The 18,739-nt window shown below is 36.3% G+C and overlaps 1 protein-coding gene across 7 annotated transcripts in view; it reads right to left on the bottom strand.

The window, feature by feature from the left end:
* RAD51B (RAD51 paralog B) overlaps positions 1-18,739 on the bottom strand; it is an 889,743-nt gene that overhangs the window by 144,251 nt on the left and 726,753 nt on the right. For all 7 annotated transcript variants that reach the window (XR_013160322.1, XM_077122813.1, XM_077122815.1 and 4 more), the window contains exon 10: positions 1,330-1,411. Coding sequence is in view for 6 of the 7 variants with exons in the window: in XM_077122813.1 (XP_076978928.1) it covers positions 1,330-1,411 (82 nt within the window). In the remaining variant the exon portion in view is untranslated. The remainder of the gene's footprint in view (positions 1-1,329; positions 1,412-18,739) is intronic.

The following is an 18,739-nucleotide window of genomic DNA, read 5'->3' as shown; positions in this document are numbered from 1 at the left end:
CTCAGAGAGCATGTAACAAAGGGGCCTGCTGTTTGCTTTGCTTAATCTGATCTTAAAATCTCTGCTTCTTTGTCAGAAAACAATATTTGCAATTGTGAAAAAAAAATATTTACCAAGGAACTTGGATAGCAAAAGTCAAAGGCTAAGAGCCAAAGGTCAGTAGTTCTTACCCCAAATTTTCCTGGACCCGAGAGTCCCTGCTGTGGAGCTCAGTTCCACCAAATAAACACACTGCTCTCGGTCCATTAAGAAGCAGGCATTTCAGAAGCAAAAGGGAAGGGGAGGCCATAGCCTGTTTCTTAGTCAGAAAAATGAACTCTGCAGCCTTTCCTACAAAATCTCTGCTAGATTTCTGCAAAGTGATGTGTCTCCACAGGGATATGCAGGGACTTGCCTTGTTTCACGACCCTGGGGAAAAAATACTCAATTAAAAAAATCCGGAAGGGCAGATGTTCCTTCCACGGACAGTGATTGGAACATGTTCCCCTGTGGTTCAGGACAGATGTTCATCTATGTGTCTCTGTAGGTGGGGCCTCCTGTTGAACAGTGGGGGACAAATGTATACCTGAACACTGTGGTGGGGAGCCTCAACCACAAAGCAGTTTTAGATGGACATCTGCCTTGTAGGGTTGATTCTTCTCAGTAACTTCAACAGTGTTTGAATTTATCCTTTCAAGTCAGTTATTTTTTTGGACAGACCTACACCTAGGCACCTTTGCCAACCACCAGAGTGTCCACTGTCTGGGAATGAACCACCACTTGTAGAGCAGTGAGCTCCAGGCTGTGGCCTTGGAGTGCTCCACCCTGAGCAAGAACTCAGCTCCTTCTAAGTCACCAAGGTACACATCAGCAAGGCCTGGTTCCCAGAGAAAGGGCTCTGTCAGACTCGTGTGCAAGAAAGGAAACGGAGTAAACAGAAAGAGGGAGAGGAAGTAAGGTTCTCTAGCCATGACAAATCACTCCACAGACTGCCAGCCCAGATGGTTCTTTACCCTGCTAAGTAAGATGGCTCTGAGGCAGTGCTGGCTCCTCCCCACCGGTGTCAGAGACTCACTGCCCTGTTCCTTACTCTAAAGGATCTGTAAAGAGGACCTAATGCGGTGGGTTTGACACTCATTCTTTCAATGTCTCACCCACCTTAATCTTCTGTTAAATTCTTGCCACAGTATCTTTCACCTCATCAGGAAATATCAATGGCCAATTCATCCTGGCCTTTGATTCTCTCCTGAAGTATCTCCTAGCAAGACCATACAGCAATTAACACCAGCAATGGGCAGCTTTTGCTAAGCTTGATGAGCTTAAAGAAATAGCCTAACCTAAGGATCTTACCTTGAAGAAGAACCAGGCCTTCCTCTTTGATGGTGTAGACAAATGAGGTGAAGGGAGCCAGAGGGGATTTGGCAATGAGAATCTGCATACAAAGCATATTTTCCCGAAGTTAGTATTAAGGATGAGCCTCTATTCACTTCCCTTTCCCACCAAAAATGTTGACACAAAGTGGGTAACATTTGTCTATAAGTCATAGGTTTATTTTATTTTTTAAAGGACTATTTTAAAGCTAAATGTTAAAATGAGTATTATCCTTTCAAAGTGGGCACCTTGGAAAGCCATACATTATTCCAAATATTATGTCACTGAATGTCATATTCTTATTCTCTTATAATGAGAATATAAGAGAATTATTCTCTCATTTTTCTTATTTTATTATTCTCTTATTCTCATTATTTTATGTTATATGCTTAAACAGCTACCCTTCTGCCCAAAAATAAACCTAGAAGCCTAACCCCCTAATTTTACTCATCAAACTAAGCTATTTTATTAAAAAAATAATAATAAAACAATTCAAAGCTACCCTTAAAAATATTATCATCACTATAAATTTTCAAAACCAGTTGCTAAAGGAAAGGCCATCTATGGTAGATTACTTTGTTGGCCCCACTTCTTCACCCTTGTCTATATTCCCGCCCTTTGCCATGTAACTCTACAGTATTTCCCACAGCTCCGATTGTATATTTGGCCATATAACTTACTTTGGCTAATATACTGTGCCAGTTCCCAGTCTAAAGGCCCCAGGAAGCCTCATGTGTTTCCATTTGTTCTTTCATGCTTCTGCCATTGCCATAGAAAAATGTATCCAAGCTAGTCTCCTGTCCTAGGAGGATGAGAGACACCTGGAGCAAAGCTGCCCAGCCAGGCTTGGCCCAGATGGCCAACCTACAGGAGACCCACATTCATGTAAGTTAAGTGCTTACTGTTGCTTCCCCCTGAGATTTTGTGGCTGTTGTCACAAAGCATTATTGTGGCAAGAATTGACTTATATCAGCCAAAACAAAAATATAAAAATGTTTTGAGCAATGGCATTATCCTAAGAAGATGCCTTCTAAAGGGAATGATGGCCATTTGATTATTAAAAAATCAGTATCATTAACCCATTATCACAGTTTGAACCTCTAGGGATTGGTGGGTAGTTTTATTGTAACATTTCTACTGAAGGAAAATGAAAATCAGTTTCCTGTTTTATAAATTAAAAGAGCATCATCAAAAAATAGTGACAGTTTGGCACAACATTACTAATGTAACCAGATGCAAAGGAGAAGGAAGAAATAATTTCAAATAAAAAAGTTTACATATAATATTTTTATCTTAGTTAAACAAACACTATCAACTCTGAAAAGTAACAAAATGTGGAAGAGACATCATAGGTTTTAGTTTCAGTTTCAGATAAGCCAGGGCTTGAATTCAGGCTTTTCTAATTAGCTAGTTGCCTTCGGCAGGGCCTGCAATATCTATTTTCCCTTCTTCACTTTAGTCAATAACTCCTGAAGTTCCAGCATTTCTCAGCTAGGTGTGGTCATATGACCAAGCTTTGGCTAACAGAATGTGAACAGAAGCAATAGGTAGAACTTCCAGATTATGTTTTCATAAGAAAATTGGGAGCCGTTCATTTTCTTTCCCCCCTTCCCAAGGGCAGGAACCAGCTTCATCCATATGGAAAAAAGGATTTGCTATTCTAATGCTACACAACAAATGACACCTGAACCTAAGCTTTCTCACTCCGTGATGTTCTACTTTCATCATCTAAATGTTTCCTTTCCTAAGGACTAAATATTCAGTCTGTGAACAAGTAGTGAGGCCAAGCCAATTAGGATTTCACACCTGGGAATCTCTTCCTTCCAGAGAATCAAGGGATTTGGACAGGCATCTGTTTAATGCCCTGCTCATTCAGGCTAGGGTTCTTTTTAAAAACTTTTTTTATTGTATACTGTAACATATATACAAAGCAAAGAAGTAAAAAACAATAGTTTTCAAAGCACTCTTCAGCAAGTGGTTACAGGACAGATCCCAGAGTTTGGGATGGGCTACGATACAATCCTCTTGTATTTTTCCTTCAAGCTCCTCCAGAATATAGGAGGCTAGAAAGTTTAAATACTTTTTGTATCATCACAATCGACTTTTTTCCTTCTTTTTTTTTTTTTGTGAAAATAACATATATACCAAAAAGCTACAAATTTCAAAGCACAGCACCACAATTAGTTGTAGAACATAGTTCAGACTTTGACATGGGTTACAATTTCACAATTTTAGGTTTTACTTCTAGCTGCTCTAAAATACTGGAGACTAAAAGAGATATAAATTCGATGATTCAGCATTCATATTCATTTGTTAAGTTCTATCTTCTTTGTATAATTCTACCATCACCTTTGATATTTCCATACCTCTCTTTAGGGTTTGGGGTATGGCAATTCTAAATTTTTGATATTGGAAGGGTCTGTCACTAAAATGGGGTAAGGAGATGGAACTATCCAGACTTAATGTGTCTGCTCTAAAAGCTTACAATCTAGGCCCCTGTTTTCTTATAAAGATTTTCTAAAGATGACCATACCATTATTGTTCTTTTGTTTCTGGCTTATTTTGTCTCAGCAAATGTCCCACATGTTCATTCACATCGTTGCATGCCTCATGACTTTGTTCCTTTTTGTAGCAGCACAACCTTCGTTCATAAATATATACTATTGTTTGCCAATTTACTTCTCTATCAGTGTGTCCTTCAGCCACCTGCATTCATTGGGCATCAGGTAGAGGGCCCAAAGTTCACAGGCCAGCAACATTCTCAATTTTAGATAGTTTCATTGTTCGCAAGAGAAAGAAAACCAATAAACACACCCTCACCAAATAGGAAATTGAAACCTCCTCTTAACTTGTCTCCCTCCCCCCATTATTTACCTCTGCTGTTGCTGTGGTAGTGCTGATGGTTTCCTTTTGAACATAGCTCATAGCATGCAATAGCAATTACCCCCTGTACCCCGGACTTACACTCTTTATACAAGAATCATATCTTTGAAGTAATTCTTGTAAGAACGAATTCATATTTCCAGTGTGAATCAGTGAGACGTGGAACTATACAACCGCTTTCAATCTTGTTCATCTTCAATATGGTAATATCACTATTAGATCCACTAGAGAACCACCTTTGCTCCTGTCTATTCCCTTACGCTGGAGTTCAACCTCACTAGCTTATGGTTCACCCATCTCTAGCTTCTCTCTATCTCTAAATTCCCTATATTCTGTATTGTAATCCTCTGATTATACCTTTATGCTGGTCACAAAAGTGGAATCATAGTCTGTACCCTTTTGTGTCTGGCTAATTTCACTCAGCAGGCTAGGATTTTAAAAGGGATTATCAAAAAGCTGATTTTGTGCAGTTAGAAAAAGAGGAAATGATCAGTTTGGCAGATGAACCCCTGCATAGAATTTCTGCATAGAATTTCCACATGGATAGACCAGAAGGCTACAAACAACATGAAATATCTGCATATTCTGTGAAAAAAAAATTTAAAAACTATCTCAATAGTCTTTTCTGGAAAAAGTGAAGATAAATTGGGCAAGATACTAATTTCATTAGGTGGGTTTATAAGTGACCAAAGGATCAGTACCAATCTGGTAAGGGGATAGCAACTTCTAGTAGAATATGTTGGATTCTAGCTTTTCCCTGTCACTTTCAACATTCTTATTGACCTAGATGAGGACAGTGATATATTCAACCACATACCTACAACAGATATGGGATACAGCAGGGAACAGACCTGACAAAAATTGATGCTATAATGGAAATTTTATTCTAAAAGATGCAGAAAGATAATAAAATAAATAAGAAAAATATGTGCTCTGTTAGATGTATATATGTTATGAAAAAAAAGCAGAGAAAGAGTATAGGGCTTATATGGATAGGGAAAGGGAATCAATTTAAGTAAAGGCCTCATTGAGAAGGTGACATTTGGATTTGTGTATCATGTAACTAATTTTATTGATAGGATACTGAAATAGATAACAGAAAACAAACAAAAATTAGAGCAAGAGTTAATATAAATATATTATGTTAGATGATCATGATATCAAAATGAATCTCACTTTGGTTAGAATGTTGGAACAAATTTAACAAATCTTTTAGGATGCAATTTTACTGAAATAAATGTAAGGCCCTGTCACTCAAAACAAAACACAGTGGCCTCATTAAACCCAATTCTATAAGTAAAATCACTGCCCTCCTCCCTATGTGGACATGACATCCAGGAGTGAAAGTCTCTCTGGTGGCATGGGAGATGACTCCCAGGGATGAATCTGGCCCTGGCACCATGGGTCAACAATTCCATCCTTACCAAAAGGGGGAAAGAAGTGTAACTAATAAAGTATTAGTGGCTGAGAAAGTTCAAATAGAGTCAAGAGGCTATTCTGGAGGTCACTCTTATGCAAGCTTCAGTTAGACATTGCTACCTATCATAACTTGCCAAACCCCAACCAAAACCATTCCAGCCAATCCTAAAGAACACCTAGGGCAATAAATAGGATTCTACAAGGGTTCCATGCACAAGGGTAGCTTTCCAGGAATCTATAGCCTCCGGGCCAAGCCTCTCCAGAGCACTGGCTAGTTCCATCTCTCTACCCCATATTGTTGATGACCCCTTCCAACATGAAAAAGTTGGGGTGGCCATAGCCCATATACCCCTAGGGAGTGGGACAGAAAGATCAGAGGCAATGGTGGAGTTATCCAGGGAAGATAGGGATTAACAAGTGAATATGATTGTTGAATCACTAGATTGATATTTCTTTTGGTCTCCAGTATTTTGGAGCAGCTAGAGGTATGGACCTGAAACTGTGGAATTGTGGCCCATGCCAGGCTCTGGGATCTGTTCTACAACTAATTGTTATGCTGTGCCTTGAAATTTATTGTTTTATGTATGCATGTTATTTTCCACATGAAAAAAGTTGATTGTGATGATAAAAAAATATTTATTCCTTCTAGCTTCTTATATTCTGGAGCACCTAGAAGTAAAAATCTGAGATGATGGTATGGTAGCCCATGACAAACTCTGGGATCTGTCCTGTAATTACCATGAAAACCATTGCTTTTTTCTTTTTTTGCTTTGCATATATATTATACAATAAAAGTTAAAAAAAAATGTAAGGCTTTGTCATTCAAAACAAAACACTATTACAGAGTAGGGAAGAGGAAATTAGGATTTAGAAAATGGATTAAGGCTATTAGTCAAGTACAATTCAAAATGAGTGGGCTGTGATATGTGGGTCTCAAAAAGCTAGTGCGGTCTTGGGTTACTAACATTGGAGACACAATATCAGGATCAAAGGAAGTGTAAGGTCCTGCTCTCTTCCTTACTCGGCAAACCATGCCTGCTGAATTGTGTTTGGACTGGAGTCTAATTCCAAAATGGAAACTGACAAATAGGAAAAAAACTGGAGCACAACCTACGAGGTGACTGTATATCCAAAGCAATCCATGACCACAAACACTTCAATGCAAACATGAGGTAAAGGTGCATATTCCTTTTAATCTGAGTTTTCTGATCTGGAAATTCTTTAGTGCAGCATACTAGAGAGGGGAAGTGTAAATTAGCTTTCCAGCCTAACAGATTTCAGAAATAAATGATGCTTACCAAGTACATTTGTGAATATACATAGGTTCTTCTCTGTCTTCAATCTGAATCAATACCCAATGCCCTTATACTTTTTTGACTTTCAGAATATAAACTATCCCATTCTAAAGCAAGCAAAAACTCATAGTCAATAATTTTGGCTGTTCTGTTTTAGTTGTTCAGCCAGACTATAAATATGGGATATTCTAAGCATTGTCTGACTGGACTGTTGTCAAGTGTTATCCTATTTTCTGTCCTATATAATATTTATTGGCTGCCTAATAAAACTTGCCCCAGTGCAAAATTTTGATCCCACTCAACTCTAGGTACAGTGTATGCAGTTGGCTTTGGAATATCCTCAGGGTTCATGGAGATATATAATTGGGCAAGAATGAAGATAGAAACAAGATGTCTCAGAAAGCTCGAGGTGGGTGTGTGCTATTGTGAGTTCTTAATCCCACCTCCTACAAGTAGCCAGGTTTTTTGTTTTTTTTTTTTAATGCTTCCTTCATAACCGAGCAGTTCAACTTTAGCTACATTCTAATGAATATACTTTCTCCTCTCTTCACCTATTCTTGCAAGTAAAGTAGTCACTAATATTTTAAAATTTGTTCAAGGAACATTTAAGGTATATCTAACAAGTGCTAGGTGCTGGGCCCCAAATCCTCCTACCATTTCAGAGTAATTCCCATTCATTGTACTATCTACTCATAGAAGATGGACACATAAGATGCCTGAGAAAAGAACAGGCTGCCCAATCATTGCCAAGATTCTCAGTTTGGGCAGGCCCAAAGTTAAGTCTTTGTTTGGGTTCAGCTTGTTACAGCATCACATGTTTTTCCTGGAAGATCCCCTTTCCAAGAGGCTCATAAAGTGGAAAAGGAGCCATAGAATAGAAAGGGCTCTGGGCAGAGGACTCCTCCAGAATGGTGACACCTTCTAAGGATAGTGCTGTGTCCTCCTCTTAAAGTTTAGGCATGACCATCATTTGGAGCAACCCTGCCTAGCCCTTCTCCTCCATGGGTGGCCAGCGTGAAGCAGACAGCACAAAGATGTCAGGAACCTTGAGTACAGTCTCTCCTAGGGGCTGTTTTTGTAAAGTTCTGGTCCTGGCAGGTTGCATGAGTTTCTGCAATAGAGAGCCAACCTTAGGAAAAAGTGAGTTTTGCCTTTGTGGCCCAGGAACGCAGACATGAATAGGCAGCCATGTGATGTGAGCAATCTGGTACCGATTCTTCCACTTTCTCTTCACTAATTTCTGTGCCAGGCAGGCTTCCTTTAACACTGGCAATAAGTCATTCCTCTCTTTTATGTCCTTTCACTTCCCACCTAACACCTTAAATTTTACCTCGGTTGGGAATTAAGGGCAGAGTAAAACAGATGGCTGAGAGAAAGTGTAAGCAGAGAATTCCTTGCTGTAGAGGTAGGTGGCAGGTCTGGCTTTCTTTTCTTCTTTCATACAAGAGGTAGGGCCTCAAAACAATGTAGTATGTTCAGCCAGGAATAACGGGTAAAAAGCAATTGGGGTAGATAGCTTAGAAATAGGACTTTGCATCATCCACAATTTCCTTTCATGCTAGTTATTTTTTTACCCTGTTTCAGTCTCCTTCATGATCAGCAAAATTACGTGGTTGGTGTGAATCGCAGCGATGTCCTCAATGAATGTATCTGACTTTCATCCACATGCAAGGGTCCTGCTGAGAAGCTAGGGAGGAAGCCCACTGACTCTGAAATGTCCTTCAACAGGGACCCTATTATCTCATTTGAACTGGGTTCCTGGGCTAATAAGACCCATTGCTAAGCTAAACAAATCTTTCCTCTAGCTGTGCCAAGAGTCTGCGACAGAAACCCTTCATGCCAGGGTTTTTCCTTCTTGTCTAAGACTTAGAAAAAGGTTGTTTTCTCAGCTGCTCTGAAGTTTAGGAAGAAAGCCAGGGAGGCAAACAAGCCAGTCACTCTTGCATCAGATAAGTCAACGGGCTTTTGATAACCTCAAGTCTTCTGTCCATTCCTCAGGTTGAGCTGAACTCTCCAAGCCAAGGGACAGAGGGGCCGGAAATGCTCTAGACAGGAAGATCTTTGTAGCTGGAATAAGGCCACAGGATCAGGGGGGCTTGAAGTGTCCCCAGTGATCCTCAAAGGAATTTTCTAGTCATTGTGTTGAGAAAGCTGGAGGGAAAGATGGCAGAGGTCCAACTCCCAGCCCATATCTGGATCTTATACTGATTAGAATCTGCTTCATCATTCAGAAAACCACTCTCCATAGAACACTGAAGCCTCAGCACCAACAGGCTTGCAGGACAATAAGGGAACAGTAGAGAAAGAGTTCAACTGCATATAAGCTGCCCTCTCTGAATAGGGGAATAAGATCTGTAGAAGTAATATAGTGTTGGCAAATGGCAGGGTGGAAAAATGAACTGTATTTGAGCAGGCATCAGATTTATTCATTTGGCTTTATGAAGTACATTTCACAACTTTTCCCATAGAAACTGGGGGACAGAAATTAAGCTAAGCTAAATCTACAATGAAATTAAAATATAATTCTAGATCCGGAGAAGATTCTCTTAGAAAGTCTGACCCAGAGAATATTAGATCTGATCCCTCTGTAGTGTATCACTCCCTCTGCAGTGTATCACTATGCCCTTTTATAACATCTCTCTGGATGACTGGTTTCAAAGTATATCTAGGTCTCTATATACAGGTCTATGGATATAGGTATAATATATTGCCTAAAAAAGAACTGGATCCTTAAAGAAAACATATTAATTTCTTCAGATCAGTTGGCTATTAGTAGTAAATTATGGGGCAGTAATAGTTCAGGGTCAGAGTGGCATGTTTAGCTTATTGTTTTATCCCCTAAACATTTTATTATGAAAAATTTCAAACCTACAGCAAATTGAAATAGTTTTACAGTGAATAACTATTTATTTACCAACTATATTCTACCATTATCACCTCTTGTTTTTATCACCTATCTATCCATCCATCTCCATCTTATTTTTTGTTGCATTTTAAAGTAAACTGCAAATATCAGTATGTTTCTCCCTAAATACTTCAGCATTTGTTTATACTTAAAAACATATTGCTATGTTTTTAGCAACCTTTACATGTGGTTTCAAAGTGTTAGTGAATCTTCCCAAATTATATTACAATCAGAAAACTTAGTGAATGCCCATATGTGGTAGTATGCAAATTTATATAATCACAGAATATGGGTCATTAATTCTCTCTACAAAAAGGATCAGCTTTTTTGAGGTATAATTTACATGTAATAAACTTTACAAAACTTAAGTGCACAGTTTGATTAGTTTTGACAAATGTATACAGTTATATAACCAATACTACAATAATATAGAACATTTCCAAATAACTTCCTTTTGCTCCCCTGTAGTCAATCTCTTTATCAGATCCACAGGTAACCACTGTTTCGTCATTATACATTTTTGCCTTTTCTAGAATTTCACGTAAATGAAATCTTAGCATATGTAGCCCTTTGCTTAGCAAAATGGTTTTGGATTCATCCATGTTGTTGAGTGTATCAGTTGCTTATTCCTTTACAGTGGTGAGTATTTCATTGCATGAATGTAGCACACTTTGTTTTTCAATACACAGGTGAATCGGCACTTGGGTTGCTTTGAATTTTGGGCTATCATGAATAAAGTCGCTCTGAATATTTGTGAACGACTCTTAGTTCGATCATATGTTTTTGTTTCTCTTTGGCAAATACTTGGAATGGGATTGTTGAGTCTTATGGAAAGTGTATGTTTATAAGAAACTGAAACTTTTCCAATGTGGCTGTGTTTCAATTGCTTGCCAAAATTTGGTATTATCTAGATCATTATGTTTTAAATTACAGTTTCATTAAATGCTTGTGGGAAAAAAGAGACAGGAGAGAATATAGACAAAAGAGTGGTCAGGAGTCTTGTACCAGCTCTTCTAAAAATAAGCTGTATTGCCTCAGTTAAGTTACTTGATAACTCTGGATTTTGATGTGTAAAATGAGGGAGTTGGACTAGATAATCTTTGAGTTTCTGTCTGGATTCAAAAATCTTAAAAATAATATAGATAAAATAGAAAAAAATCTGCTTAAGTACTCATTTATCAGCAATGAAATATTTTTTTTAATTAAAAAATTTTTTAAAAACATAACAGCATACAAAAATGAACATTCTTACCATATGATCATTCCATTCTTGGTATATAACCAATAACTCACAATATCATCACATAGTTGTATATTCATCACCATGATAATTTCTTAGAGCATTTGCATAAATTCAGAAAAATAAAAAGAAAGAAAAAAAACTCATACATACCATACCCCTTACACCTTCCTCTCACTGATTGCTAGTATTTCCATCTACCTAATATATTTTAGCCTTTGTTTCCCCTATTTTTTCTATACCCTTTACCACTCCCTTTCATTGATCACTAGCATTTCAATCTACTAAATTTATGTTAACATTTGTTCCCCCTATTATTTATTTATTTTTAATCCCTGTGTTTTACTCACCTGTCCGTACCATAGACACAAGGTTTCCACAATCACACAGTCACATATTAGCAATTTAATTTGATTCAGGATTGCGGATCCTAGATCCACAGAAAAAGAAAGACTTAGTAACTTTTTTCTCCCCCGGTACTACGGATTCTGCTACTAATTCAGTTTACGTTGCTGGAGAAATGGTTAACTACCCCATACTACAGATCTCTCCTTAAAAATCTGGTACCAAAAAATTTCACACAGAGTTTAAATTCCCTCACAGCACACAGTCACTGCTAGATTTACAAGGCGTATCCAACAGGAGAGCCAGACAGTCTTGTGGTCCTAAAACGAAAGGAATTCAGGGAAGAGGGAGAAGGGACTCAGAGAAATACCAGCATCAAATTTTTCTCCCTTTTTCAAATTCTAGGCAAAAGAAACACAAGATAGGAACTTCTTAGTCATTAATAGCTGTAAGGAAGTTATTTCCCTCAATCTTGGGGTTTGTTCATATGAAACTTGTCCCTGCAAAGGATAGGCTAAGCCTACGTAAAATTAGGCCTAAGAGTCACCCCAGAGAACTCTTTTGTTGCTCAAATGTGGCCTCTCTCTCTCTCTCAGCCAACACAACAAGCAAACTCACTGCCCTCCCCCTCTCTACATGGGACATGACTCCCCAGGGATGTAATCCTTCCTGGCAACGTGGGACAGAAATCCTAGAATGAGCTGGGACTCAGCATCAAGAAAACCTTCTCAACCAAAGGGGGAAGAGAGAAATGAGACAAAATAAAGTGTCAATGGCTGCGAGATTTCAAACAGAATTGAGAGGTTATCTTGGAGGTTATTCTTATGCATTATATAGATATCACTTTTTCAGTTAAGGTATATTGGAGAGGTTGGAGGGAAGTGCCTGAAAATGTAGAGCTGTGTTCCAGTAGCCATGTTTCTTGAAGGTGATTGCATAATGATATAGCTTTCACAATGTGACTGTGTGATTGTGAAAACCTTGTGTCTGAACCTCTTTTATCTATGGCATGGTCAGATAAGTGAAACATATGGATTAAAAATAAATAAATAATGGGGGAACAAATGTTAAAATAAATTCAGTAGATTGAAATGCTAGTGATCAATGAAAGGGAGTGGTAAGGGGTATAGAAAAAAAAATAGGGGAAACAAAGGCTAAAATATATTGGTAGATGGAAATACTAGCAGTCAATGAGAGGGAGGGGTAAGGGATATGGTATGTATGAGTTTTTTTCTTTTTTCCTTTTATTTCTTTTTCTGAATTTATGCAAATGCTCTAGGAAATGATCATGGTGATGAATATACACTATGTGATGATATTGTGAGTTATTGATTATATACCAAGAATGGAATGATCATATGGTAAGAATGTTCATGTTTGTATGCTGTTATGTTTTAAAAAAAAAAAAAGACAGTTATTTCTCTCCACAATGTTTCTCTAGAAGATTCTGATCAACACCAGATATTTTTCATAAAATATTCCATATGGAATAACTGACAATATCTTAATGACTGATACATTTCTTGTAGCAGTTTTTGCATTCACATATGGGTCATAAATTACTTTATGGCTCTTATGACCAATGACTAAACATCAAGCCAAAATTTCTTTTTACAAGCATGTTTACTTACTATTTTAAAGAAAAACTTTGAGATATAATTCACCCTACTATGAAGTTAACCCCTTCAAAGTGTACAACTTAGTAGATTTTAGTGTGTTTCCAAAGCATCAATCACTGCTATCTAATTCCAGAAAATTTCCTCATAACCCAAAGAAACCCCATACTCATTAGCAATCACTTCCCATTCTCCCTCCCACCTAGCCCATGACAACCATTAATATACTTTCTGTATTATCCTATTCTGAACATTTTGTATAAATGGAATGACACAATATGTGGCTGGGCTTCTCTTTTTTAGTATAATGTTTTCATGATTCATCCATGCTGAAGATGTCTCAGTACTTCATTCCTTTTATTACTGAATAATATTTCTTTGTATAGATATACCAGTTTTTAAAATCCATTCATCATTAGATGAACACTTGTGTTATTTCTACTTTTGGTTATTATGAATAATGTTGCTATGAACACTTGCATACAAGCTTTTGTATAGACATATGTTCTCAATTCTCTTGTGATTCTTCTATAGAAGTGGAATTTCTGGATCACATGGTATAGATGGAACAATGTACCTCCCAAAATACATGTTTTAAATCTTAAGCTATTCCTGTGGGTGTGACCCCATTGTGAATAGGATCTTTTGACATCGTTACTTTTAGCTAAGGTGTGGCCAACTGAATCAGGGTGAGTCTTAACCCAATTACTGGAGGCCTTGCAAGAAGGCCACAGGGAGAAAGCCACAAAGGAGGTCTAAGTTGGTAGTCAATGGAACCTAGAAGAAAAAGAAGATGCCACCATGTGCACTGCCAAGTGAAGGAAAAGCCAAGAACCTAAGGATCAGCCCCATAACACCCCAGTCTTCAGAACGAAAGCATCGCTTTGTGGATGCCTTAATTTTGGACTTCTCCCAGCCTCAAACCTATAAGCCAATAAATCACCATTGTTTTGTGATACTTGTGATCCAAATAGGAAAACTAAGACATGTGGTAACTATGTTTAAACTTTTGAGGAATTGTAAAATTGTTTTCCAAAAAGCTGAATCGTTTTGCATTCCTACCAGCAGTGTATGAGGATTTTAATTTTTCTACATTCTCATGAACACTGTTATGGTTCATCTTTTTAATGAGAGCCATCTTAGTGAGTGTGAAATGGCATCTCTGGTGGTTTTGATTTGCATTTCTCTAATGACTAATGATGGTGGGCATCTTTTCATGCACTCATTGGCCACTTGTATATCTTTTTTGAGAAAATGTTTTTTCAAATCTTTTGCCTATTTTTAATTGTGTTGTCTAGTGTTGGGTCATAAGAGTTCTTTATACATTCCCTTATCAGATATATGATTTGTAAATATTTTTCCTATTCTGGGAGTTGTCTTTTCACTTTCTTGTTGGTCCTTTGAAGCACTACCTTTTAAATTTTGATAACATATAATTTATCCTTTTTTTTTGCTGTTTATATTTTTGGTGTTCTAGCTAAGAAACTAGTGCCTAATCCAAGGTCATGAAGATTTACTCATATATTTTCTTCTAAGAGTTTTATAGTTTTAGTTCTTACATTTAGATCTCTGATTTATTTTGTATGTGGTATGAAAGAGGGGTATAACTTCATTCTGTTGCATGTGGATATCCAATTAGCTCAGCATAATTTTGAAAAAAATTATTCTTTTTCTATTGAATTGTCTTGGTACCTTATTAAATATCAACTGTCCATAAATGTGATGGTTTGCTTATAGACTCTCAATTCTTTCCCAGTGATCTAAATTTTTATCCTTATGCCAGTACCACATTGACATTAATACTGTTGCTTTGTAGAAAGTTCTGAGGTCAGGGAAGTGTGAGTTCTCCAATTTTACCCTTCATTATCAAGATTGTTTTGGTTATTCTGTGTCCCTTATATTTTCATATTTAGGGTCAGCGTGCCCATTTCTGCAAAATATGGTTAGCTTGCCCATTTCTGAGATCTTGATACAGATTATATGTAACTGGTAGATCAAATTGGGGAGTATTGACATTATAACAATATTAAGTCTTTTGACTCACGAACATGGAATATCTTTCCATCTATTTAGGTCTTCTTTAATTTCTTACAATTTTTTTTTTTTTTTTTAGTTTTCAGAGTATAAATTTTTCACTTCTTTTGTTAAATTTATTTCTATGTATTATATTCTTTTTTTTTTTTGCATGGGCAGGCACTGGGAATTGAACCCGGATCTCTGGCATGGCAGGGGAGAACTCTGCCTGCTGAGCCACTGTGGCCCACCCTATTCCTATGTATTATATTCTTTTTGATACTCTTCTAAATGGAATTGTTTTATTTCATCTTTAATTGTTTGTGCTTAGAAATACAATTGATTTGTGTCTATTGATCTTGTATTCTGCAACCTTGTCAAACTTGTTCAATAGTTTTAATAATTTTTGCATGTGCATATGTGTGTATGCGTGTGTATTCCTTAGTACTTTCTATGTATAGGATCATGCCATCTTCAAATAAAGATACTTTTACCTTTTCCTTTTCAATCAATTTGCCTTTTATTTCATTTTCTTGTCAATTGCTCTGGCTAGAAACTCCAGTGAAATGCTCAATAGAATTTCTGAGAGCAGACATCCTTCTCTTGTTCTTGATCATAGGAAGAAAGCAATTAGTATTTTACAATGAAGTATGCTGCTAACTGTGGAATTATTTTTTTTTTTTTGTAGATGCTATTCATTCAGTTTAAGAAGTTCTTGACATTCCTAGTTTGTTGAATATATTTTATTGATAGAGTAGCACACATTAAGCCAACCTCATATTCCTAGGATAAATCTCACGTGGTCACGGTGTAAAATCATTTTATATTGTTCTGTTTTGGATTTGCTAGTATTTTACTGAGACTTGTTGCTTCTATAGTCATAAGGAATATTGCTCTGTATTTTTCTTTTCTTGTGATGTCCTTGCCTGGCTTTAGTATCAGGGTAATATTGGCCTTATAAACTGAAATGAGAATAGTTCCTTCTGCTTCTATTTTTTTTGAGAATTTGGAAGGATTAGTGTTAATTCTTCTTTAAACATTTGGTAGAATTCACACATGAAGCTCTGGATCTGGCTTCTCTGTGTAGTGGTTTTTAAAATTACTCATTCAATCTCCTTACTTGTTAAAGGTTTATTCAGATTTTCTGTTTCTTCTTGAGTTCATTTTGGTAGCTTTGTCTTTCTAGGAATTTTTCTATTTCATCTAAGTTATCATTGTTCCTAGTATTTTCTTACAATTCATTTTATTTCTGTAAGGTAGGTAGTGATGTCCCTTCTTCTGTTGCTGATTTTAGTAATTTGAGTCTTCTCTCCTGTTTTCTTGATCAGTCTGCTAAAGGCTTGTCAATTTTGCTGATTTTTTCAAATGATAACTTTGGTTTCATTGATTTTCTCCAGTGTTCCTCTATTTCATTTATTTCTGCCCTAATATTTATTATTTTCTTCCATTGATTTTGAGCTTAGTTTGCTTTTCTTTTTGTTAGTTTCCTAAGATGGAAGTATGGGTTATCGACTAGATATCTTTCTTCATTTTTGAAATAGAGGTGTTTAAAGCTAACAATTTTCCTCTAAGCATTTTTTAGTTGCACTCTACAAGTTTTGATATGTTGTGTTTCTGTTTTCATTTTCTCAAAGTATTTCCTTGTGATTTCTTTTTTTTGACCCTTTATTTTGGAGTATGTTTACTTTTTATATATCTGCAAAATTTCCCAATTTCCTTCCATTATTGATTTCTAATTTCATTCCTTTGTGGTCAGATAACTTTACATGATTTCACTCCTCTTAAATTTATGGAGGCTGTTTTATGGTCTAACACATTGTTGATTTTATGCCTAATTATTGTATCTATCATTAAGAGTGGATATTGAAGTTGTTAGCTCTTATTGTTGAATTGTCTATTTCTCCCAGCAATTCTATCAATTTTTGCTTCATGTATTTGGGGCTTTGTTGTTAGGAGCATATATAATTGTTGTGGCTTCCTAATAGACTGACACTTTTATCATTATAAAATGCTCTTTTTTGTTTCTAGTAACAATTTTTGTCTTAAGTCTATTTTGTCTGATATTAGTATAGCCATTCCAGATTTCTTTTTATAAGTGTTTGCATGGTATATAACTTTCCATTGTTTTAATCTCAGTCTATTTGTGTCTTTTACTCTAAAGTGTTCTGTACACAGCAACTAGTTGGGTCATGTCTTTATATTCATTCTGCTAATCTCTGCCTTTTAATTGAGGTATTTAATTCATTTATACTTAATGTCATTTCTGGTAAGGTAGGATTTATGGTTTCATTTTGCTATTTGTTTTCTGTGTGTCCATTTCTTTTTGTTCCTCTGATTCTTCATCAATACCTTGCTAAGTGGATATTTTCTACTATACCATTTTAATAGCTTTGTTATTTATTTTCCAGTAAAATTTTTTTTTAGTTATTTTCTTGCCCAGGGATTGCAATTAAAATCTTTTTTTTTTTTACATGGGCAGGCACCGGGAATCGAACCTGGATCCTCGGGCATGGCAGGCAAGCACTCTTACCTGCTGAGCCACCGTGGCCCGCCCTGCAATTAAAATCTTAACGTAAAACAATCTAGTTTGAATTGATGTCATCTTAATTTTAATTGTATACAAAAACTTTGCTCCATTATAGCTTCATTCCCTTCCCTCCTTTGTGCTATTTATGGTTATACAAATTACATCTTTATACATTTTAGCACTATTAATACAGGTTTATAATTATTGCCTTATGCAGCTGTCTTTTATATTATATAGGAAAAGAAAAGAATTATAACCAAAAATACAATTGTACTGTCTTTTACATTTACCCATGTATTTTACCTTATCTGTGTTCTTTATTTCTTCATGTGGATTTGAATTGCTATTTAGTGTCCTTCTCTTTTGATCTGAGGGAATCCCTTTAGTACTTCTCACAGGGCAAGTCTACTTAGCAATATTCTCTGTTTTTGCTTATTTAAAAATGTCTTATTTCTTCCTTCATTTTAACATATAGAATATAGAATGCTGTATACAGAATTTTTGGTTGACAGTCTTTTGCTTTCAGCACTTTGAATATGTCATTCCACAGCCTCCTAGTATCCGTGGTGTCTAAAGAGAAGTTGGCTATCAATTTTATTGAAAATCTCATGATCATTAAGTACTTTTCTCTTACTGCTTTCAAGATTCTCTCTTAGTCTTTCAAAATGTCCATGATGTATTGAGTATCCTAACTGAAATTCACTGAGCTTCTTAGATGTGAAGATTAATGTTTTCCATCAAATTTGGAATGCTTTTGAATATTATTTATTCAAATATTTCTGTCTTTCTTTTGCTCCTTTCTTGGGGACTGCCCATTAAGTGTATATTGAAGTGTCTGATGGTATCCCACAGGTCTCAGAGGCTCTGTTGATTTTCCGTAATTTTTTCTTGTTCTTCAGATAGATAATCTCAATTCACTTCCCTTCAAGTTTGGTGATTCTTTCTTCTCCCAGCTCTAATCTTCTTTGGAGGTCTTCTAGTGAGATTTTCATTTCAGTTTTTGTACTTCTCAGCTCCAGAATTTCTATTTTTCTCTTTCAAAATAATTTGTCTCTCTTCAAAGATATTCTTTATTTGGTGAGAAATTGTTCTCACACTTTCTTTTAATTCTTTATACAAAGTTACCCTTAGTCATTTGAATATAGT

The sequence above is a fragment of the Tamandua tetradactyla genome, chromosome 12, assembly GCF_023851605.1.
Source record: "Tamandua tetradactyla isolate mTamTet1 chromosome 12, mTamTet1.pri, whole genome shotgun sequence".
Classification (NCBI taxonomy): Eukaryota; Metazoa; Chordata; class Mammalia; order Pilosa; family Myrmecophagidae; genus Tamandua; species Tamandua tetradactyla.
This window is presented reverse-complemented; position numbering and strand designations above follow the sequence as displayed.